The sequence below is a fragment of the Orcinus orca genome, chromosome 4, assembly GCF_937001465.1.
Source record: "Orcinus orca chromosome 4, mOrcOrc1.1, whole genome shotgun sequence".
Classification (NCBI taxonomy): domain Eukaryota; kingdom Metazoa; phylum Chordata; class Mammalia; order Artiodactyla; family Delphinidae; genus Orcinus; species Orcinus orca.
The window spans coordinates 51950994-51977329 of NC_064562.1; the positions used below are offsets into that span (position 1 = coordinate 51950994).

General features: G+C 37.0%; 1 protein-coding gene and 1 long non-coding RNA gene across 2 annotated transcripts in view; both read left to right on the top strand.

Moving 5' to 3' along the window:
• LOC125964348 (uncharacterized) overlaps positions 1 to 26336 on the top strand; it is a 725473-nt gene that overhangs the window by 60795 nt on the left and 638342 nt on the right. The window lies entirely within an intron of this gene.
• The window catches only part of GC (GC vitamin D binding protein), a 38799-nt gene continuing 36914 nt past the window's right edge, over positions 24452 to 26336 (top strand). The window contains exon 1 of the mRNA XM_004283566.3: positions 24452 to 24677. Within this exon, the coding sequence (XP_004283614.1) occupies positions 24620 to 24677 (58 nt within the window). The 5' untranslated portion in view covers positions 24452 to 24619. The remainder of the gene's footprint in view (positions 24678 to 26336) is intronic.

The window sequence follows — 26336 nt, forward strand, 5'->3', positions numbered from 1 at the left end:
CATGGCAACGGTGGCTTTGGTAGTTTTAAAGATCTCAGACTTAAATCAGGCTTAAATTAACCCCTTGGCTGAGCCACGGGTGTACCATGAGTACAGGGGCATTTTTCCCTGTAACCTGAGAGTTAGAATTTTTTTGGCAAAAGAGGCATAGGCAGTAGCAGCAGCAGAAGTATTTTGTAGGGTCCTAGTGAGCCATCTGCTTAGGAGTGTGGACCTCCGTGTGCCATAGAGTGACCAACCAAAGAGCCCATATAATACACAGAGTGTCACTCTTTCCCTGAACACTCATTTCCTGAATGAAGACTCAATGCCTGGTTGAGACCCACAACCAGTGGTCACAGAGGTGTTCCCCTGAGCCCAACATCAGTCATAGCTTATACTGGAATTGATACACATGAGTCAATTTGGGGACACAGTTAGGTCCAGGCCATGGACTGGATTCCTGTGTCCCTCACTGACCTCAAGCAGGCTAGATTAGGCATGTTATTATAGCAAGGCTGAGATACAACAGCAAGCAAGTCCACCTGAGTCGGAGAGCAAGCAGAAGTGCACAAAGACTCAGAACTAGCACATGCCACCTCTGCCATATTCTGTTGGACAAAGAGAGTCACAAGACCATTGCAGAGTAAAGAGAAGGTAGGGACTACAAAATTATAGGGCAACGGGTATGGGTATAAGATGGCCTTTCATTGGGGCCATCAATGTCATCAAAATATGGGAAAGTCATAGTTCCTTGGGCTAATCACCTGACTTCAATAAATCAACACCTTCACTTGTAATATATCCAAAAGTTTGTTGGATACGAGATCTGACACACAGTAGACCCTAAAAAAGAGCCATTTCTCTCTTTTCACTATGTCCAGGGACATGCTGTACTTCTAATAAGAGTAATCTCCTCTCCTGACCAAGCTAAATGATGCAAAGATGAACACCTGATGAAAGTCAATCCAATTACAAGTATTCCTTCTTCTTTTTTTTTTTTTTTTTTTTTTTTGCGGTACGCAGGCCTCTCACTGTTGTGGCCTCTCCCGTTGCGGAGCACAGCCTCCGGACGTGCAGGCTCAGCGGCCATGGCTCACGGGCCCAGCCGCTCCGTGGCATGTGGGATCTTCCCAGACTGGGGCACGAACCCGTGTCCCCTGCATCGGCAGGCGGACTCTCAACCACTGCACTACCAGGGAAGCCCCCATCTTTTTTTTAAATCAAGTTAGTGATAAGAATCAGTGCCAACCAAACTTTTGTGGCTATGAAATAGAAGTCTGGGGAGTTATTAGTGACTGTTTCCTACCATCCTACTAAAAGAGGCAATCTAGAGTACAAAAGAATAAAGTGCACACAGAATAATTTATGAACAAATGCCAAAGAGACAGAGGGTCTTGAGGAGGTTCAAGTGCTTATTTCTAGTTGTCTTTGGAACCTACCAACCCCAATGGCTTCTGTTAGTGAGATACTCCCATATACATGCAACAAATTTTCCTTTTACCAATGTCAAGTTGGATTTCTGATACAACTACCAATACAAAGGAATACCTAGGTTCCAGTCAAAAGTTGCCCTACTTGGAACTATTGCACAAGTTAACAAGAAAAACTAGAAACTGTTTTGATAGCTTTCAAGGATTAATAAAAGAACATAAGACAAATAATTTAGGTGACAATAAAATTTAAAACAAAATAACATTTACATTTTATACTTATATGAATTTTAAAAATTTGACATATCAATATTATGCTTTGAAAATATTAATATAAGTTTGTTTTATATACAAGATTTGAGATAATGCAAATTCCCTTAAGTGAAATCATGAATTTCAATTCCCAGCTGTGTTTATGCTCAACACATGGCAATGCCAACTTAACTGAAAAACGCAAATATTGATTATTCTTCCTTATGATTGATCTCAAATTTTGCACAATTTCAATTATGCAAGTTTTGAAGGCTGCAACCGTCATGTGAAATATTATATTCTGTGTGATTAACTAACAAATAGTCTGGTTGAAAATTGACTGAAAATTGTTATATGTTGGTTGGTCAAGAAATTTAAATTAGCAGGAATTTCCTGGTGGTGCAGTAGTTAGCACTCTGTGCTTCCACTGCAGGGGGCATGGGTTCGACCCCTGGTCAGGGAACTAAGATCCCACATACTGGTCGGTGTCTCCAAAAAAAAACAAAGAAAAGAAAAGAAATTTAGAGTAGCATCATAAAAGCATAGTCAGACAACAATTTTCAAGTTGCTGGGTACAAAACATCTATAATTAACGAAAAAAACCTAGACTATTACAAAAATTTTATTTGAATATAATCAGTTTTAAGCATTAATTATTAGAACATAATAAATGACTTGAATTATTGGGAGAATGGACATTCTCTTTTTTTAACTTTGTCTAAGATCCTTAGGGTGTCAACGAAAATTAGTTAAAATTCTTTTTGTATTTACAGCAAAGATGACCAGTATGTAGTAGGTGTAATAACTGGTTAGCTAGCTATTTACAGTATACACTGAAAAATTGAAACTGGATCAGAAATACAAAATATAATGACAAGCAATACAAACTAACACCTATTGAGTGTCCAGATGTCTTTCAGGGTGTTCTCTATGTATTAAATCATTTAATCCTTAAACATTGTAGGTAGTAGATCTTATAATTTTAAAATGAAGAAACTGACACATAGAAGTGCTAAGTAACTAGACCAAGGTCAAATAACTAGTTAGTGGCCAGTACTTGAACTGGGTAGTCTGGTTCTGGGGATATGCACCCCGAACCACTATTCTATTCTGTCTCTCACTATATTACTGGTCAGGAATTTTAGAAATTAAAGTGTTACGGGCTGAATATTTCTGTTACCTAAAATTTCTTATATTGAAATCCTAACCCACAATGTGATGGTATTAGGAGGTGGGGCTTTTGGAAGGTGACTAGTTCATAAGGGTAGAGCTCCCTTCTACCATGTAAAGACACAGAAAGACGACAGCCTTCTATGAAGCAGGAAATGGACCCTCACAAGGTACCAAATCAGCTGGCATCTTAATCTTGGATTTCCCAGCCTCCAGAACTGAGAAATAAATGTTTGCTTGTAAGCCACCCAGTATATTTTATTTTATGTTTTTTTATATTTTATTTTTGTTATAGCAGCCTGAACAGACTAAGACAGAAGGTAACCATTCTGGCCTTGGTAGTAAGAATATACTCTATCCCTACATTTGACACGAAGCTACATTTTGTGTACTGGTTGAAAGAATTAGGGTAGGGGAGATGAGGAGGGTTGGGGGCAGAGGTGGAGCGTTTTGAGTCCCACAGAAACAAAAATCCAGAAACTCATGATATTCTGAAGGACAATAAAACTGTAGGTCAGTCACTACTGGCTCTAGGGCCCAGTGGGTGAAAATGACTGGTGATACCTTCTAATAAAAGAACAAAGAACATTTACTATTTAGAAGCTACTAAAAAGTAGCTGGAATGTAGACACTGTTAAAGCTGGAAAAAAATATCAAGAGTAAGTAGATAGTGTATGAAATAAACTGCATTTAGTACTGTGCTCTAAGTAAAGGAATCTTGAATATGTAGGTCTGCTCACAGGTGCTGGGGAACATTGAAATCAGGCCACCCTGGAGTGGGAGAGTCCTAAAGGCTGCCGGAAGCAGTGTTTAGGCTAGAGTAGGAAAGCTTCAAGGCTCTCTTTGAAAGACAATGCCTTCAAACTCTGAAGGGTGAAGAAAAAGTAAAAATGAAAGACCACATGGCAATATCCATAGTTAACATAATTGAGAACAGGATGAAATGAGACTCAAGAAATAGCCTGAAATTAATTGTTACTTGGAGAAGACAATTAATTGTAAGTCCAAAGCAGTATGTCACTTTTATGTGGTTGTGGGGTGTAACCAAGTACTACATCAGAGAACCCTAGACACTTGTCTTAGTCTGTTCTTGCTGCTATAAAAAAATACCACAGACTGGGGAGCTGCCCAGTAATAAACAACAATCATTTATTTCTCACAGTTCTGGAGGCTGGAAGTCTGAGACCAGCTGCCAGCATGGCCAAGAGAGGGCATTCTTTGGTTGCACACTTTATCCTTACGTGATAGAAAGGTCTAGGGGTCTCTATGGGGTCTCTTTTACAAGATTATTAATCCCGTTCATGAGGGTCCATCCTGACGGCCTAAAAATCTCCCAAAGGACCTTCCTCTAATACCATCACAATAGAGTTAGGATTTCCACTTGAATTTGGGGGTGGGGGTCACAAACATTCAGACCATAGCAACACTCTTACAATCATTTTCCGATGTATGTGACTAGGAGAAATAAAAGCAAGGTGTTTTACTGTAAGAAGCTCACAAAATAGTTGAGCAATTTCTGTGCAACCTTGTCCTATATAAAAGTTTAAATTGTTTTGAAAGCAGGTACTGTCTTGGGATTCTCAAGAAAAGGTTAAAAAAATCTTGATTTCCTGACAACAGAGGAATCCTAAAAATAGATTGAGATGCAATTCTAGGAAATCATCTTTCCAGCTTTATTCTTCCTGTGGTGTGAAACAGCACACCCTTTCCACCTCCCTTTTGTAGGGGTGCACCGAGTTCTGAGTACACCTCTGCACAAGTTTCCATGTTTTTTATACTAGTGTCTTTGGTTAGAACGTTAAATTCTAAATTTAATCAAACATCTGTGGGTGGGGATAGATGGACCTGACGCTTCTCACAGAGCCCACTGAGCTCTCTCTATAGGCCAAAGGCCAGACATGCACTTGGGCCCCAAATATTCATATGCACTCATTTTGTGAGCATATACTATGTAGAGAACCCAATTCTAAGTATTTGCTAAACCTCAATAAACAAAAAAGTCCTTTCCCTCACACAGCTTACCTGTAGTAGAGAAAACAGATTATTAAAAAATATACACATGAATGTATAAATTATCAAATGGTGGTATTAAGAAAACAGACAAGGCGGATTGGTTCAAGATGGTGGAGGAGAAGGACATGCTCTCACTGCCTCCTGCAAGAACACCAGAATCACAACTATCTGCTGAACAATCATTGACAGGAAGACACTGGAACTCACCAAAAAAGATACCCCACACCCAAAGACAAAGGAGAAGCCTCAATGAGACAGTAGGAGGGGCACAAACACAATAAAATCAAATCTTATAACTGCTGGATGGGTGACTCACAAACTGGAGAGCACTTATACCACAGAAGTCCACCCACTGGAGTGAAGGTTCTGAGCCCCATGTCAGGCTTCCCAATCTGTGGGTCTAGTAATGGGAGGAGGAATTCCTAGACAATCAGACTTTGAAGGCTAGCAGGATTTGATTGCAGGACTTCAACAGGAATGGGGGAAACAGAGACTCCATTCTTGGAGGGCACACACAAAGTAGTGTGCATATCAGGACCCAGGGAAAGGAGCAGTGAGCCCATAGGAGACTGAACCAGACCAACCTGCTAGTGTTGGAGGGTCTCCTGTGGAGGCAGGGTGTGGCTATGTCTCACCGTGAGAACAAGGACATTAGCAGTAGAAGTTGTGGGAAGTACTCCTTGGCCTGAGCCCTCCCAGAGTCCACCATGAGCCCCACCAAAGAGCCCGGGTAGGCTCCAGTGTTGGGTCACCTCAGGCCAAACAACCAACTTGGAGGAAACCCAGCCCCAGCTATCAGCAGACAAGTGGATTAAAGTTTTACTGAGCTCTGCCCACCAAAGCAACAGCCAGCTCTACCCACCACCAGTCCCTCCCATCAGGAAATTTGCACAAGCCTCTTAGACAGCTACATTCACCAGAAGGAAGACAGCAGAAGGACGAAGAACTACAGTCCTGCAGCCTGTGAAACAAAAACAACATTCACAGAAATACAGACAAGATGAAAAGGCAGAGGGCTATGTATCAGATGAAGGAACAAGATAAAACCCCAGAAAAACAACTAAATGAAGTAGAGATAGGCAACCTCCCAGAAAAAGAATTCACAATAATGATAGGGAAGATGATCCAGGCCCTCAGAAAAAGAATGGAGGCAAAGATAGAGAAGATGCAAGAAATGTTTAACAAGATCTAGAAGAATTAAGGAACAAACAAACAGAGCTAAACAATACAATAACTGAAATGAAAACTGCACTACAAGGAATCAATAGCAGAATAACTGAGGCAGAAGAATGGATAAGTGACCTGGAAGAAAGAATGGTGGAATTCACTGCTGTGGAACAGAATAAAGAAAAAAGAATGAACAGAAATGAAGTCAGCCTACGAGACCTCTGAGACAACATTAAACGCAACAACATTCGAATTATATGGGGTCTCAGAAGGAGAAGTGAGAGAGAAAGGACCCAAGAAAAAATTTGAAGAGATTCTAGTCGAAAACTTCCCTAACATAGGAAAGGAAATAGCCACCCAAGCCCAGGAAATGCAGAGAGTCCCATACAGGATAAACCCAAGGAGAAACATGCCGAGACACATAGTAATCAATTGGCAAAAATTAAAGACAAAGAAAAATTATTGAAAGCAGCAAGGGAAAAATGACAAATAACATACAAGGGAACTCCAATAAAGTTAACAGCTGATTTCTCAGCAGAAACTCTACAAGCAAGAAGGGAGTGGCATGATATAGTTAAAGTGATGAAAGGGAAGAACGTATAACCAAGATTACTCTACCAAGCAAGGATCTCATTCAGATTCGATGGAGAAATCAAAAGCTTTACAGACAAGCAAAAGCTAAGAGAATTCAGCACCACCAAACCAGCTCTACAACAAATGCTAATGGAACTTCTCTAAGTGAGAAGAAAAGGACCTACAAAAACAAACCCAAAACAATTTAGAAAATGGTAACAGGAACATACATATCAATAATTACCTTAGGGCTTCCCTGGTGGCGCAGTAGTTGAGAGTCCGCCTGCTGATGCAGGGGACGTGGGTTCATGCCCCGGCCCGGGAGGATCCCACATGCTGCGGAGCAGCTGGGCCCATGAGCCATGGCCGCTGGGCCTGCATGTCCGGAGCCTGTGCTCCACAATGGGAGCCACAAGAGTGAGAGGCCCACGTACCGCAAAATAAAATAAAATAATAATAATAATAATTACCTTAAATGTGAATGGATTAAATGTTCCAAGCAAAAGAAACAGGCTTCCTGAATGGATACAAAAACAAAACCCATAAATATGCTGTCTACAAGAGACCCACTTCAGACCTAGGGACACATTCGGACAGAGAGTGAGGGGATGGAAAAAGATATTCCATGCAAATGGAAATCAAAAGAAAGCTGGAGTAGCAATACTCATATCAGATAAAATAGACTTTAAAATAAAGAATGTTACAACAGACAAGGAAGGACACTACGTAATGATCAAGGGATCAATTCAAGAAGATATAACAATTATAAATATATATGCACCCAACATAGGAGCGCCTCAATACTTAAGGCAACGCTAACAGCTATAAAAGAGGAAATCGACAGTAACACAATCATAGTGGGGGAATTTAACACCTCACACCAATGGACAGATCATCCAAAATGAAAATAAATAAGGAAACAGAAGCTTTAAATGACACAATAGACCAGATAGATTTAATTGATATTTATAGGACATTCCATCCAAAAAGAGCAGATTACACTTTCTTCTCAAGTGCGCATGGAACACTCTCCAGGATAGATCACAACTTGGGTCACAAGTCAAGCCTCAATAAATTTTAAAACATTGAAATCATATCAAGTATCTTTTCTGACCAAAATGTTATGAGATTAGACATCAATTACAGGGGAAAAAAACATAAAAAACACAAACACATAGAGGCTAAACAATACATTACTAAATAACCAAGAGATCATTGAAGAAATCAAAGAGGAAATCAAAAAGTACCCAGAGACAAATGATAATGACAACACGATGATCCAAAACCTATGGGATGCAGCAAAAGCAGTTCTAAGAGGGAAGTTTATAGCTATACAACTCTACCTCAAGAAACAAGAGAAATTTCAAACAAACAATCTAACCTTACACCTAAAGGAACTAGAGAAAGAAGAACAAATAAAACCCAAAGTTAGCAGAAGGAAAGAAATCATAAAGATCAGAGCAGAATTAAATGAAACAGAAACAAAGAAAACAATAGCAAAGATCAATAAAACTAAAACCTGGTTCTTTGAGAAGATAAACAAACTTGATAAACCATTAGCCAGACTCATCAAGAAAAAGAGGGAGAGGACTCAAATCAATAAATTTAGAAATGAAAAAGGAGAAGTTACAACAGACACTGCAGAAATACAAAGCATCCTAAAAGACTACTACAAGCAACTCCATGTCAATAAAAGGGACAACCTGGAAGAAATGGACAAATTCTTAGAAAGGTATAACCTTCTAAGACTGAACCAGGAAGAAATAGAAAATATCAACAGACCAAAATCACAAGTAATGAAATTGAAACTGTGATTAAAAATCTTCCAACAAACAAAAGTCTAGGACCAGAGGGCTTCACAGGTGCATTCTAGCAAACATTTAGAGAAGAGCTAACACCCATCCTTCTCAAACTCTTCCAAAAAATTACAGAGGAAGGAACACTCCCAAACTCATTCTATGAGGCCACCATCACCCTGATACCAAAACCAGACAAAGATACTACAAAAAAAGAAAATTACAGACCAATATCACTGATGAATATAGATGCAAAAATTCTCAACAAAATACTAGCAAACAGAATCCAACAGCATATTAAAAGGATCATACACCATGATCAAGTGGGATTTATCCCAGGGATGCAAGAATTCTTCAATATATGCAAATCAATCAATGTGATACACCATATTAACAAACTGAAGAATAAAAACCATATGATCATCTCAATAGATGCAGAAAAAGCTTTTGACAAAATTCGACACCGATTTATGACAAAAACTCTCCAGAAAGTGGGCATAGAGGGAACCTACCTCAACATAATAAAGGCCATATAAGACAGACCCACAGCAAACATCATTCTCAATGGTGAAAAACTGAAAGCATTTCCACTAAGATCAGGAACAAGACAAGGATGTCTACTCTCGCCACTACTATTCAACATAGTTTTGGAAGTCCTAGCCACAGCAATCAGAAAAGAAAAAGAAACAAAAGGAATACAAATTGGAAAACAAGAAGTAAAACTGTCACTGTTTGCAGATGACATGATACTATACATAGAGCATCCTAAAGATGCCACCAGGAAACAACTAGAGCTAATCAATGAATTTGGTAAAGTTGCAGGATACAAAATTAATGCACAGAAATCTCTTGCATTCCTATACACAAATGATGAAAAATCTGAAAGAGAAATTAAGGAAACACTCCCGTTTACCACTGCAACAAAAAGAATAAAATACCTAGGAATAAACCTACCTAGGGAGACAAAAGACCTGTATGCAGAAAACTATAAGACACTGATGAAAGAAATTAAAGATGATACCAACAGCTGGAGAGATATACCATGTTCTTGGATTGGAAGAATCAATATTGTGAAAATGACTATACTACTCAAAGCAATCTACAGATTCAATGCAATCCCTATCAAATTACCAATGGCATTTTTCACAGAACTAGAACAAAAAATCTTAAAATTTCTATGGAGACACAAAAGACCTCGAATAGCCACAGCAGTCTTGAGAGAAAAAAGCAGAGCAGGAGGAATCGGACTCCCTGACTTCAGATTATACTACAAAGTTACAGTAATCAAGACAATATGGTACTGGCACAAAAACAGAAATACAGATCAATGGAACAGATTAGAAAGCCCAGTGATAAACCCATGCACCTATGGTCAACTAATCTATGACAAAGGAGGCAAGGATATACAATGGAGAAAAGACAGATTCTTCAATAAGTGGTGCTGGGCGCATAGCCCAGGGAGATCAGCTCGGTGCTTTGTGACCACCTAGAGGGGTGGGACAGGGAGGGTGGGAGGGAGGGAGATGCAAGAGGGAAGAGATATGGGAACATATGTATATGTGTAACTGATTCATTTTGTTATAAAGCAGAAACTAACACACAATTGTAAAGTAATTATACTCCAATAAAGATGTAAAAATAAATAAATAAGTGGTGCTGGTTAAACTGGACAGCTACATGTAAAAGAATGAAATTAGAACACTCTGTAACACCATATCCAAAAATAAACTCAAAATGGATTAGAGACCTAAATGTAAGATCGGACACTGTATAACTCTTAGAGGGAAACATAGGAAGAACACTCTTTGACATAAATCACAGCAAGATCTTTTTTGATCCACCTCCTAGAGTAATGGAAATAAAAACAAAAATAAACAAATGGGACCTAATGAAACTTAAAAGCTTTTGCACAGCAAAGGAAACTACAAACAAGACAAAAACAACCCTCAGAATGGGAAAAAAAATATTTGCAAGCCAATCAATGGACAAAGGATTAATCTCCAAAATACATAAACAGCTCATGCAGCTCAATATTAAAAAAACAAACAACCCAATCAAAACATGGGCAGAAGACCTAAATAGACATTTCAAGAGGACATACAGATGGCCAAGAAGCACATGAAAAGCTGCTCAACATTACTAATTATTAGAGAAATGAAAAGCAAAACTACAATGAGGTATCACCTCACATCAGTTAGAATGGGCATCATCAGAAAATCTACAAACAGCAAGTGCTGGAGAGGGTGTGGAGAAAAGGGAACCCTCTTGCATTGTTGGTGGGAATGTAAATTGATACAGCCACTATGCACAACAGTATGGAGGTTCCTTAAAAAACTAAAAATAGAATTGCCATCTGACCCAGCAATCCCACTACTGGTCATATACCCAGAGAAAACCATAATTCAAAAAGACACATGCACCCCAGTGTTCACTGCAGCACTATTTACTATAGCCCGGTCATGGAAGCAACCTAAATGCCCATCGACAGACGAATGGATAAAGAAGATGTGGTACATATATACAATGGAATATTACTCAGCCATAAAAAGGAACGAAATTGGGTCATTTGTAGAGACGTGGATGAATCTAGAGACTGTTATACAAAGTAAGTCAGAAAGAGAAAAACAAATATTGTATATTAACACATATATGTGGAACCTAGAAAAATGGTACAGATGAACCGGTTTGCAGAGCAGAAATTGAGACACAGATATAGTGAACATACGTATGGACACCAAGGGGGGAAAGCAGTGGGGGGTGGGGGTGGGGGTGTGATGAATTGGGAGATTGCGAATGACATGTATACAAATGTGTATAGAATGGATAACTGGTGAGAACCTGCTGTATGAAAAATTTAATAAAATTCAAGTCCCCTTGGTACTCAGTGACTAAAAGTGTACAAAACTTTTTTAAAAATAGTATTGGGATCGGCTTCTCATTATGGAACAATTTTCCTTGGGCCACAGAGGCTCAAATATCCTTAATATTAAAAAGTATATAATCGTATGTATTAGAGGACTATGAATACTAAAATAGATATGTCACATGCAATTTAGAAGAACATGGGCTCATCGGATTTTCCGTAGTGTTAATTACCTGCGTAAGGAGGGCCCACTAAAAACTTTTGCATTAGAAAGCGATTATCACTACTTAACAAATAATTCTATCCCACTAGAATTACATTCCATTAGGGCAAATATTTTTGACTGTATTTTCATTACCTTACTCTCAATTCTTAGAGCAGTGCCTGGATGAACAAAAGTGTGAATGAATGAATGAATGTGTTACTAATGCTAGTCAAAATACTATAATTAACAGTATAACAAAGAATATGCTATGAACAATTTGTCACTATACTTATGCCAAATGACTACAGATTAGGCTAGAGTTCTGTTTGAAAAAGGGGGTTTATTTTATTTCTTCCGATTTGTTTTATCAGTCAACATTTGTAGAACCAAAAAATTTAACTCCTCATGAATTATCCATGACTGAGAAAAATGATGTGTTCTAAAAATACAAAATAGAAAACAAGTTATTATGTTTGTGTGTGTGTTGAATTGAATGTTTATATTTACCTAGGTGCTTTAAGTAAACTTTTTCCATTTAGACTTTTTTCATTAAACTCATATTATTGTATTAATCAAGGTTGATAGGTAAAGCTTAGATACAAATCTTTGTCGAACATCAAAGTTCAAGCTCTTTCCACTGTTCTAAGAGATTGCTTACTCCATTAGGAGAAAGCCATCTACCTTATATACCAATGGTGATAATCTGTTCTAATCCAGTTAGTGGGAAGTACTCTGGTCTTGCAGTCAGGTTCTGAATTCTAATCTTAAAAATTCTCAAGTACCATTGGTATTGAGTCAACTTTCTTGTTTGTAAAATTAATGTTCTGCCTATCAAGGCATAAATTGCTGTCTAGAACAAGGGAAATTAAAAGTATAGGAAAGCAGTTTGTAAATTGTAAAGCAATATTGAAGTGCATATGATACTGTTCACATTAGCACTTACCTATATCCATTCATATTTTTAAAAATACTTTTTAAGAACTGTGACTTTATACCAAATTTTCTTTGTGGGGATGCGGTAGATTCCCAGATATCTGAAGTAAGAGGACAAAAAAAAAAAAAAAGAATAACAAATAGCCAGTGTTTAAATTGTACTGTATCCCTTTACATTTAACTGGACTCCTTTTTCAGAGTGAATCCTCATATAGCATTCACATGGCAGTACTTTGAAACAGGAACGGGAGAAATATGTAAAGGTTTCGTTATACATTAACCTCCTGTTTAAAGTCTCCACATTTGAAGTTAAAGTCCAAAGTAAACTATCTAATAGATAATCAGATTCCATTTTTTAAAAGAAACTTGAGTAGAAATAGAATGAGAATAAAATTTTTTCTGTTACCAGGAAACAACTTCTCTTTGCTAGTGCTTTTTATCCCCGACCCAATTAGAGTTTAGATATGACATCAAACTGAGTTCATCAGATCCCTTTCTCTGTTAGTCACACATTTGAGTGTTCCAAATGGTGGTTTGACTGAAGTAGGCAGCGATTTGACTGTTATCCAATCAATTCAATCAAAACAATGTCTGAATAGCGCTAATTAAACTCTGGGATATCAAGAATGAGAAGAGCAATGTGAAAACAACTTGACAATTTTGTATTGTTTAATTTTTTTTTAATTCCCTGTAATTAGACTACCCATGCTAAGTAGACTACCCATCCTAAGGGTCTTGTTTTCCTGTGAAAGATCATCTTGACCTAACCTAATGATTTTGCATGTGAATACTCCTAGAAGGTAAATGTCAATCCAAAAAATATATATTGTATATACATATATACATATGTATACACACACACAAATAATATTAAACTTCAAACAAACACTAATTGTACTAATTAAATGCACTGGAGAAACTAAGACTATTAAAATAATGAAGTGTTCACCAGAATACTTAATAAAAAATAATTAAAATGGTGAATATATGAAGCTATTACACTAAAGGCTTATATCCAATACGCAGAGTCAAGACATCTGTTCAAGCAAAGCAAAGAAATGAAGGTATTATTCAAGACTACAATAAAGTCAATTAGTTCAAAAAATTATTTTGTTCACTTCAACAAAATTGCAGAAAATTTAAGCTGGTTTCTTCAAACACTTGATCCTTCCAATACTAAGATTATTTTCCATCTTAGCATTAAAATAGACTTAGAACAGGTAAAAAGAAAAAATTACACAAAGTTACAGGAAAGTTGAGGAGAAATATTAACATTTAAAAATTAAAGTCTAGTCATTAAAAAATTTTAGAATATGCCAGTAAAGTTCTTGAGTAATTATTTATTATTGTTAACATTTATAGGCAAAGTTTTTTTATATTTTAGGTATTTGTAATTGTGTTTATACATTTAGAGTATTTTCCCTTCTGGGTATAAAGGAATAGCAGGAAAGTCAAGTACCATATTAGAGTTCAGGCTGTAAGAAAGCATTAATGAAGTACCTGTTTTCAGGACTGGACAACAGATAAGTTTGAGATCCCTCTGGGTAAGGACAAAGGTGAGCTCCAAGGTTACCTTGATTCTCTATTTGTATAAAATGTCCTGACCTTGCTATATCAAGCTGAAATCCAAAAGTGGAGCACAGTGATCCCACTGAGCTGAGGAGGCAGAGATTAGAACTTAGGGCAGCTTAAACAGTGGAATTTGCAGAGTAGGGTACCAGAGGGGAAGAATCTGTGTGCAGGCAGGAAATATACTCAGGGGGCATAGCTTCCCCATAGGTCCCACACAGGAAGTCTCAGCTGTGTGTGCACAGGGCAAAGACATATGAGGCTTGCTAATGGGTAAGGTTTTTTTTTTTTTAATAAAATCTGCTTTATTGAAATAATTCACATATTATGTAATTCATCCATTTAAAGTGTTAGTATATTCACAGATACATGAAACCATCACCACTGGCAGTTTTAAAAAATTTTCATTGCCTCCAAAAGAAATGCTATAGCCTTTAGCTATCACCACACGGATCCCCCATTCCCCCAAACCTAGGCAACCACTAATCTACTTTGTCTCCATAGATTTGCCTATTCTCAATATGTCATGTGAACAGAATCATGTGACGTGTGGTCTTTCATGACTTGCTTCTTTCACTTAGCATAATGGTCTCAAGGTTAATCCATGTTAAGCATGTATCCATATTTCAGTCCCAGTATTCTGTGAGGATATACCACATTTTGTTTACCCTTTCATGCATTGATGGACAGTTGAGGTTTTTCCACCATTTGGCTAATGTGAATAGTGCTGCTATAAACATTTAAATTTTCATGTGGACATATGGCTTCATTTCTCTTGGGTAGAAATCTAGGAGTAGAATTGCTGGGCCATATGGTAAGTTTAACCATTTGAGGAACTTACAGATGATTTTTCAAAGTGGCTGCACCATTTCACATCTCACAAGCAGTTTATGAGGGTCCAAATTTCTCTACATCCCCAAGAACACATTATTTTCTGACTGAGAATACAGTCATTCTAGTGGGTATGAAGTGGTGCCTCATTGCCATTTTGGTTTGCATTTTCCTGATGACTAATGAGGTCAAGCATCTTTCATGTGCTTATTAGCCATTTGTATACCTCCCTTTGAGAAATGTCTATTCAGATCCTTTACCAGTTTTAATTGGATTGCTGTTGTTGAATTGTAAGGGTTCTTTATGTATTTTGGATACAAAGACTTCTTTCTTCCTTTTGGCTGCGCTGCACAGCTTGTGGGATCTTAGTTCCCCAACCAGGGATTGAACCCAGGCCCTCAGCAGTGAAAGTGCCAAGTCCTAACCACTGGACCACCAGGGAATTCCCTGGATACAAGACCCTTATCAGAAATGATTTGCGAATATTTTTTTTTCCTACTCTGTGGGTTGTCTTTTCACTTTCTTGATGAAAAAAAATTTGCCCTTCAAAAGGATACTAATTTTATCTATGTTTTCTTTTGTTGTTCATCCTTATAGTATCATATATAAGAATCCATTGCCAAATTTAAGATCCTGAAAATTATCCCCATACCTTTTTCTAGGACATTAATAGTAAAATAGAAAGTATAGAGTGTCAGCTGAGCTGAGCATTCAGCGGAGGGAGCAGGCATCAACCCCAAATCTCCTTGGATTGTCTCTCTTGTCCTAGGGCTGAAGCAAGGGCAATTAGTCATGCCAGGCCCAAGGTGGAGTCTACCTCCCACAAGTGGGGCCTGGGAGGAAAAAGGGCACCAATTTTTAGGCCACACTCACCTGGAACTTAGCCCCAGCAACAGGTAGGTGAATGTATGAGGAGAAATGCTGGCATCCTGCCCCTCTCTGGAAAATAGCCTTCTAACTGGGAGATGGGGTGAAAGGGAGCCCTGAGTACTTAGTTATACTTGTCTTGCTGAGCTGGAGCTAGGAGTGAGTGAGTAGGTCTTGGCTCAGATTCCACAGACTGTCACTTTTCTTACCAAGTTTAGTCGATTTTCTTAATTAAGCTTTTCATTTGCTACATGCCCTTAGAATCATTTCCATAGATTTTCACCAGTTTCTTTGGGGAGCAAGTCTATGGAGCTCCTCATACTATCATGCCAAAAGGAGAACTATAGGGCTTCTCCTTGGGGTAATGATAATGTTCTAAAATTAGATAGGGTGCTGGCTGTCCAACTCTGAATATACCAAGGCCCACTCAATTTTATACCATAAATAGGTAAACATTATGGAATTGAAATTATATCTCAGTAATTTTGCTTTAAGAAAATTATATATATAGTTTTATATAAAAAATTATGTAATTATATATAAAATTATATATATAATTATATATATGGTTTACCAAAAAGTGGCTAGTAAGGTGTTGAGAAAGGAAAAGAGACTAGAGGTCAAGCAGTGCTAGAAGACTTTGGAGGCCCCACCTTGATAGTGGGAAAACCCCTTTATCACCTTTTTAAACACCAAAGCACCCAGCTAAGACACTAGAAAGACTACACCTTGGAAGTAGAGACCTCACTGTAGAGTAAGGCCTACTCCAGACTCACCTGTACAGAGTCTAAAATCTACATCCTTACAAGAGTAACAGTGTTTAGAAGGGTTAAGCCCGTCCAAGTTACAGGGGCTTGGGAAACGCTTTGTGCTCTCCACACATCCACCCTAAGAAAAGACAATATTAAGCTCACACGAGTTTAAGATGATTGGTCAGTAACCGAAACAAAATTCAAATCTTTACAGGAATATAATGGAATACAGTTATTATAACATATCTTCAATAAAGTACAGTGTATAGTGAAAAAATTTCTACACTTGAAGCAAATATCACTGATAATCCAGATTAAAAAAAAAAATCAATAGAAACGAACTCTGAGATGGCCCAAACATAGTATTTAGTAGACAGAGACTACAAACAAAGCAGCTTTTATTAATATGGAGAAAGATTTAAAAGATAATATGTTTAAAGCATTTAAAGCAAATACGGTCTTGAGTAAACAGAAACTCAGCAGCAAAACAGAAACTAAGAAAATCAAATAGAAATTCAAAACCTGAAGAATGCTAAATTTATTGAATGAGATTGGAGATACAAGAGTAATGAACTTGAGACTAATGAACAGTAATTATCCAAACTGATGAGCAGAGAGAACAAAGGTTAAAGAAGCTGAGTAGAACCTCAGGGATGTGAGATAATATCAAATAGTCTAATACACCACTGGGAGCATGTGTAATTATTATCCTGAAGAGGATAAGAATGAAGCAGAAAAGTCCTTCAAAAATAATGTCTGAACCTTTCACAAATTTGATGAAAAACACTGACTTACAGAAACAAGAAGCTCTATGAACCCTTATCAAGATAGATAGGAAAAAAACCACACCATGCACATCAGATAATAACTACTGACAACTGAAGGTAAAGTGCTAATCTTGAAAGCAACTGGAGAAAAAAAAAAGACATACCACATACAGAACAGCAATAATAACAATGACCACTAACTACTTGTCAGAAGTTAATAGGAAAACATGTTTAAGGGGCTAAATAAAATATAAGGCAAAACGAATAGCTCTGAAAGAAAGGTTTATAAAACAAAAATACAAAGTATGACAAAGTACAAAGGATGGGATGGATAAATGGTATTATGCTGTTGTAAGCTTTTAAAATATGTGAAATGGTAATGAAAATATGAAGTGGAAAGTAGGAAATAAAAACTATCAGATGTGAAATGAGAAGTGTGAAATAGAAAGTGCCAGATATAAAACCAATAAACTTTGATTAAAGATGAGTATTGTTAGTCCTAGAGCAACCACTGAAAAATAAAAGCGAAGAAGCTGCAAAAAATTAATAAAACATTCAACAAGAAGAGGCAAGAAAAGAACAAAGGAACAAAATACAGAAGAGAAAAATGGAAAATATTCAAGTACGTATAACAACAAGATGATAGATTCAATTATATCAATAATAACATTAAACATAAATGAACTAATAAACACTCCAATCAAAAAGTGGAGATAAGTCTTAATAAAAATGATGCAATCATATTCCTTTTTCAAGAGAGTCACTTTACAGAGACTCAAATAGCTTCAAAGTAAAAACATGGAAAAAGATATGCCATGTAAAAGTATAACAAAGCTGTCATGGCTATATTAATATTAGACAAAAGAGACCAAGACAAAGTATTTCATAAAGGACATACCAATAAAAGGGGACATGTATCAGAAAGATAAGTTATAAGTCTGTATGTATATAATAACAGAGCTTCAAAATTCAAGACTCTACAACAGTAGAGGAATATAAGAAAAAAATGGAAAAATCCTCAAGAGCTGGAAATTTTAACATCCCTGTTTTCCTGCCCTTTCCAACTTCTAGAGGCTGCCCACATTTCTTGCCTCATGGCCCCTTTCCATCTTCAAAGCCAGCAATCACATTACTCCAATCTCTGCTTTTCTCCTCACAGCTTTCTCTCTTACTTTCTGCCTTATTCTTCCACATTTAAGGGACCCTTGTGATTATATTGGGACTACAAGGATAATCCAGGAAAAGTTCCATATTTTACAGCAATCCAATCAGCAACTTAATTCCCCCCTTGCTATGTAGCATAACATTCACAAGTTCCAGGCATTAGGACGTGGGCATTTGAGGGGGGCGGGGGGGGATGGGCGCCAGAGAGGTCTGCAGGGAATCATTCTGCCTATCGCAATTAGTTTCATAAAATTTCCTATTTCTTAACTTTCCAGACCCACCTAAATAGAAATTCATGAAAACCAAGGTAATACATTTTCAACCAAGTAGAATTTATTAGATTATCTAATATTAACTAGTGTCACAATATGCTCCTGAAAACTTCAAACGCATATAATCCAATTTAAGTATCACTTTTTTTTTTTTTTTTTGCGATACGCGGGCCTCTCACTGTTGTGGCCTCTCCCGTTGCGGAGCACAGGCTCCGGACGCGCAGGCTCAGCGGCCATGGCTCACGGGCCCAGCCGCTCCGCGGCATGTGGGATCTTCCCGGACCGGGGCATGAACCCGTGTCCCCTGCATCGGCAGGTGGACTCTCAACCACTGCGCCACCAGGGAAGCCCCTAAGTATCACTTTTTATTCAAATTGCCAGACTTTCTTCTATAGAATCCTGCTTATTACAGAATATATAGGAAACAGCATTATTAGACACTCTTAATGAAGTTTAACACAGGCTATGAATATTAACAGTCTATCTTTATAGACCCTATTCTGAGAAAGTATTTTAAAATTTGGAAGAGAAATATGTAAATTTTGGGCACAACAATCTGTACTATTCACAGCAGATATTTTACCATAAGTAGACGCATTTTCTCATTCTCATTTTCATTCATCTTTTATTTTTCCCCATTCTCTCATTTTCTCTTTTATCAACCTCTGCCTCTTTCTCTATAAATGATACAAAATATATACCACCATTGGCAATACTCTAGAAAATAATTGCAGTTTTAATAGGCAGACCTGTTTTCACCAATTAGTTGGCTTCAGTGTTGGAAAATAGCTGAGCAAGAAATTGCTATAAAGTGATTTCTTTTTAACTGAACCTAGACATCTTTTTTTCCCAATGGTACTAAGAATACTTAGCTGACAGTTTACTAGTTATGACTATGCTTATAACAGTGGCGACTATGGAGTTCTTCATTCCATCAAGAGGCAGAAATATGTAGCTCTTTGTCCAAGGTTATTGAGGAAAGCTCAGATGAACCTTGTTCCTGGATTCCTTCCTTTTCTGTTTCTTTCTTTCTTTGTCTTTCCAGGCAGAATATAAAATTGTTTTCTAGTCTGAATAAGCATTTCTCTTAAATATCTATGATTCTCTTTAGTGATGTGTGTTTCTTTATGAAAGTGTTCTTGGGAAATTGATGATTTGCCAGTTTATCATATAAGACTTCTTAAACTACTGCAGTCTTGGTAGATGGAGCCATGGTAGAAGACAATTTTCTCTAATTTTAGTTCAAATTTTCCTTTTAAAATAAACGAAGCCATCTTACTTAATAAATCATTTATGTTTGTGAGATTTTTCTAACTTCTGTCCTCTGTTGAAAATATTTATCTAATAGCCTTTTTTGTTTTAAATACAAAGGAATCATTCACAGATTTGCATAAAAATCCAAGTAAAATTATAAATGAATTAGCTTGTTCATCAAAACAGTGATTTGTTCAAATTTTACCTGGATTTCAATGAGCAAAATCAAATTATAGACTTCTATCATAGCCCTTCATTTTAAACAGAGGATTGACAAACTCACTAGATATTTAAATTCCTCCATTAAACTGATTGTTTCTCAGGATTTACCATGTTGAGTTTCTGTGCTAGCTTTTGGGAATACCTAGATGAATAAATTTTAGCTAGACTAAGAGCACTGTGGGAGAGCACAGCTCAGAGAAGGAAGACTCAGTGCAGCCTGGAAATTCAGATCTTTTCTGCACTCCAGGGTGGTAGTCAACCCTTGATCTCCTGAGGGGATTGCTTTCACAATTCCCACAGATATCAAAATCCAAGGATACTCAAGCCCCTTATATAAAATGATGCAGTATTTGCATATAAGCTACACACGTTCTCTGGTATACTTCAAATCATCTCTAGGTTACTTATGTCTAACGCAATGTAAACGTTATGTAAATAGTTGTAAACACAATATAATCCTATGTAAATAGCTGTAAATACAACATAAATGCTATGTAAATAGTTGCCATGGTCAGCAAATTCAAGTTTTGCTTTCTGGAATTTTCTGGAATTTTTAAAGTATTTCCAATTCGAGATTGGTTGAATCCAAGGATATGGAACCTGCAGCTATAGAGAGCCAACTGTATATCCATGTACCTAATCAAAATTCTCCCTAACACATCTTCCCCCAAACTATGTGTCTCCTCCAGTTTGTTCTATCCCAGAAAATGGCATAGATGTCACTCACTTGCTTAGGCCAGAAACCTAGGGAATCACCTCTGACTCCTACTCCCTCCCAACATCTAGTCAATTATCACCCCCCTAATTCTGTCTTCTAAGTAGAGTCTCTTCATCCCATTGCCAGTACCGCAGGCTGAGCCACTGTCATCCCTTGCTTGGACTTCAAAGCAGCCTTCAGACTGGTCTCTCTGCATCTACTTTTACCGCCTCCGCTTCCGCTTCCGCTTCCGTCCTCCACACACTCACCGCTCAACACATTTGTTGTTTTCATTATCTGCTTTCCTAGCTGGATTAGAAGATCCATGAGGTAGTTATGTACACCGTTATAATACCAACTATTTGCATTATAGCTGGCGTAAAGGGGTGTCAATTACATATATGTTAAATGAATAAGTGAAAGCCTTCTTCTAGTAAAAGATAAGAGCAATCACACAAAACAACAACGGGGGTCTTTCAAAGAAAAGAGTGTGAACAAAGACCTTTGGAGGCCCAGCAGCACAATGTGCTCAGTGAACCACAAGCAGTTCAGCTGTACTAAATTTTAATATGCAAAGAGTACCCTACAGAGGTAGGTAGCATGAAGTCACAAACTTTGAGCGCAGGCATTTAACTGAAGGGTTATAAGTAGGGAAGCAATAACATGGTCCTGTTCACATTTCAGATAAATAATGACAGCAACAGAGGGAAGAATGGTCTAAAATACATTAGTTAGGATGCTTTTAATTGCAAATAAATGCAGCTTGAAGAGGCTTAAGTAAAAAGGGAGACTTATTAGGATATTGGAACTTCTCATGGGAGTCGAAAAAAGCAAAGTGATTGGGTTACGAGAGTTCCCTGCAGCCTAGACTGTCCTCCATTCCTGCTCTGCACATCAACTTTAAGGATATCACTTTATGCTACTGATATCCATTTCACCAGGTCATTTATCAGGGAAAGATGCTGATAATGCACTTTAACAATATAAAGAGAATCTGAATGAAAACACTCTGGCAAATGAAATCGATTTGAAGGTCATTTCTACTGGACTACTATAATAGGAGAGTTTTAAGCAGCCTGTTGCAGCATAAAAATGTTAAAGATACTCCTTTAGTAAAGGGTGTAAGATCTAAGAGTTACTACAAGAAGAGAATGTGATAGCGAAAGAACTAAAGATGGGCTTTATCTCACAATTTTGCCTAGAACTAGCCCTGTTTAGGGAGAAACCTACATTTCTTCTGAAGCCAATGGCAAGATAAAGAGGTGGGAGATTACTTCAAATCAGCTTTTTAACTGGTTTATAATATTATATCAATTTCATGTGTACAACAACTTATTTCGACTTCTGTATATGCTATTTGATTCTTTATGGGCAAAAAATTCCTGTGAAATTCTACTGCTTATTTAATAAATAATTCTTCTAAAATAACTATTTCCATTATAAATTTCTGAGTTGCTGTAACTGTGGCAGAAGATTTCACTCGGTCTTTTTTATCTCCCCCCCCCATCGGACTTACTAGAGTAGTCATGGCAAGATGAGATGTCTCAATTAAGCCAATTATTTCTTTCCAACAGAATGACGGTGAGCTATCAACATGTAAAAGAATTAAAGGAGAGTTATATAAATAGGACTGAGAGACGGTTCATGTATTTAGCTATTAGCACATGAGTGCTGATTTTCAGTTGGAAAAAGGTAAACTCAGCCAAGAGAATGCATTTGGCAGCTTGTGTAGAGATTTCTCAGGAGGACCTAAATGAGATGTTGCAACTCTTGCTACATGTAGTTTATCATTAAACAAAAGTGGTAGATGTTATTGCAAAATCAGAGATAAAGTTATAATTGTTTTTTAAATGAAAGAACAGGCCGATCTTAAACTGTAGCAAAATTAATGGGAAACAATCCAGTATATCTTTGAATGAACTAATCATCAGAAGATGAAATACTGTTAAATACAAAACTCTATAAAAATGGATATGTGTATTATCTTAAAAATGGAAATTATAATGTGTTAATAATGTTTCTGAGTTCTGGGCTTCTTAGTTATTTTTAAGTGTTTTGGCACTTAAGATAACAGTTGATTATTAGTGCCACTTGATTATTTGGCACTTCCAAATAATCTATACTAAGATTAAAACACACTTTTAAATTAACTTGCAAAGTAAGCTAAGAGTTTAGCCAAAGGAAAAGTTTAGAGGACTTGTAGTAGGAAGGAAGTTCATCTTTGAACAGCATATAGTTGGTCCTTGAACAGTAAGGCTATCTTCCCATATTGCTCCTAGCAATATTTAGAGTATCTTTTAGTCTCCTCTAGCATGTGAATTTCCGTTGGCTTTATAGAGATATCTCTGCTTTAATCTTGCTTAGTTATCCTTTTCCAACTACCTGGACTGTATTTTCTGAACTTAACACTCAACAATTTTCAATATAGATGGAGAATCTTACTAAAAATGTAACTGCTTATGCAATTTGAGATTTTGATGGAATCTGACCATGCAGTTAACCCTTAGCTACTAAATTGATATCAGAATTCTTTACCACTTATCTGTGATGGTCCTAAACTCATAATACAGGCTGGCTTCAAGATTTTCCACTGAGTTCTAGGCCTCATTAGCTTCAATAACCTTCTCAGATATTATAAATTTGGAGAGCCAGTGAAAAGAGGGGGCAATAACTAGAATAAGAGCAATAGTTAACATTAATGCATGCTACCATGTATTTGTTATTATGGTAAACCTTGCACAGTATCTTAATTAAGCTCACAACACTCTTGTAACAAAAGTACTAGAAGTTATCATCATTTTGCGTAGGAGAGAGATGAGGCTTAGAGAGATGATTTTCCAAGGTTATATAGCCGGTAAGAGCTGAGTAGGGATTTGATTCCAGAGCTGGTGTACCCAACCCTTATCTGACCCTGTTTCCTGAAAAGATGACTACTGCAAGAACAAGATGCTGACCTGTTTCCAGTGATGGAATGAACGACAACTACCTGTGCCTTTCTGGGCAAGCCACAGAATCTCTGGGGTTTAGTTCCTTCTTCTGTAAAATGAAGATGGTGGATTCTGCATTCTACAACCAACTGTGTACTCTCAAGTTATATTATCCTAAAATATACTAGTTGTATAGTACTAGTAAAAAGAACTTTAAATGAGCTATGGGGAGTCCAAGATTTGCCACTACCTATTGTGATTTCAAGGGTTATTTCTAATATGTATGTCAGTGCTTTAGAAATATATTTGTGTAATATAGCACATAAAAATAAAGTACTATCCCAATCATCTTCAATAAAATATATAGCATTAAAATTATGGATTTGAGCAATTGTGATAAATTGGTTTCTCACTTTTTTTGCCCTTATTAAACATCTAGTCTGCGATATTTTAAGATAATCTTTATTTGTAGTAGGTTTAAACAAAGAGACACCTCCAAGTTTCCATTTATACACATGAGAAGGGTAGGGAATGTCCAAAGACAACACAGAAAGAGGGAGGGAAAATGTGCCCATAAATACATTAGATAAGCTTTAGCAAAAAGCAGAAGTGGGGGGAAAAAAATCTATATATACCCTGACTCTTTTGCAGTTTGACAAAGTTAATGATTAAAATCTCCTAGATTTTCCACTACTTTTTCCCCAGGTTGTCTATTTGCCTTGATTGATGATATTTTATCTCTTGTGGCCCAAGGATGACTGCCCTTCCTTCCATGTAGAGATTAATAATTGATTAGCTCACAGTCAGGAATCTTATTAGTAAAAGGGAATTGGTTACTTTTGGATGCCATTTTTTTTTTTTAACTGGGTAACATACAGGAGACAGGAGTGCTACAGGACTTGCCGGCAGAAAAATGAAGAGGATCCTGGTTTTCCTGCTTGCTGTAGCATTTGTGCATGCTCTAGAGAGAGGTAAGACTTACAGTGCTGTGACCATTTACAAGAACTCTCAACTAGCCTAATTTTGTTACCATTTTAAAAATTATACACAAGGTGAAAAACAGAAGAATCAGGGCATATGTTGGGGAGAGAGGGAGGAATCAAAGGGGGGTTAATCTGAGCTCAAATGTCACATAGAGTGTTCAATTAAAATAGCCAAGAAGTCACGATAAGAATTCCATGAAAGAAAGAAAAACTATATAATTTGTCACTTTCCCTGTTTTCTTGATAACCAAGATGTTAAAAAATGGTTCAAAATTAGAATTTTTTAATTTGTTAAAGGAGAATGCAAATGGAGGCTATGATCCATCACTGAGCTTTTTCAGACTTCAAATATTCATTGCCAGTGAGAGTACAATATACCATATCAATGATGAAGTCAACAGATTTCTTTGATCTTCTTCAAGGAATCCTCTATATGTAATATTTGAAAACGCATTATAGTTTCTAAAATATCTCACATAAAAGAATTCATTAGCTAAGAAATATGACTATCAAGGTCTCTGAGCTATATTTTTCATTAAGTTCATTCATCACATGGTGTCTTCGTCTTTGAGCAATATACAACTTTATAAGTTCCCAAGCTGCGAAATTCATAATCAGTTCCAATTTACTTTCTGGCTGATTCTTTAATGCTTATAAAAGGAATCTGCATTCATCCGCTTCAAAACATTAAAATTTTCATGTAGTGCTTCCAGTTAACCGCTTTACCCAAGTCATATTAATAACATTTAACCAGTGGAATAAAATGCGTGTATCCCAGGAATTAACAGTTATTAATTATGACAAGAATAACCTTACTCCTGACCTTATTTTTTTTAAAAAAAACCCTCATTTTTGTCATTAAATTATTTTAAATTTTGTCTTATTCATGTCCCTTACAAGACCTCTGAATAGCCCAGATCCCAAGGAACCCTGAAAGCTTACTCCTTCACCCATGGTTTCCCTGAGGCAGATCTGAACCTGAAAAGTCCTCCTGAAGTAGGTTCAGATCTGGATTTTCAAAACACAGAAAGTCCAGTAATGGTTATGTCCTGGGATTATATGTGGATGCCATAATGTGCCATTTTGAACTACTGACTCAATAAATGTACATTGGCTTCACTTCAAAGAATTACAGTGCTTTGGAGAATAACAGTATTCTGCAACCTCTATTTCAACATCCTTTAGTATTCACTCAGCCTCTGATAAAACAGATGCTAAAAACTTCAAGTAAGCTCCCTTGAAGGTCTGAACTTCACAATGAACTCAATTACCTATGCTCCATAGGTCAGATCATGACTCCCGAGACATAAAGTACAATTACCTACATAATAAATGTCCAATATTTGGGGACAGTAGTCCTGACCCATCAGTCCTCTGTTCTGTAATACCTGAGCATAACCGAAATACCAAGTCAGTGTTTTATCTGGAAGCTAGGTGTGCTCACTCCTGGCAGGAAGTGTACAGATTGAAGGAGTTGAGAGGAACTTTGGATGCTGGAGGATTGGTTTGGGTTGCAGTTCTCTGCCTAGTTCTACAGAGCTGACCAATCACCCAAAGCATTTGTCTAGAACCTCTTTTCCAAGGTGTATTTCCTTCAAGACTCATTTCGGAAATATGTTTCTATGGACAAACATATTTAAGAAATAA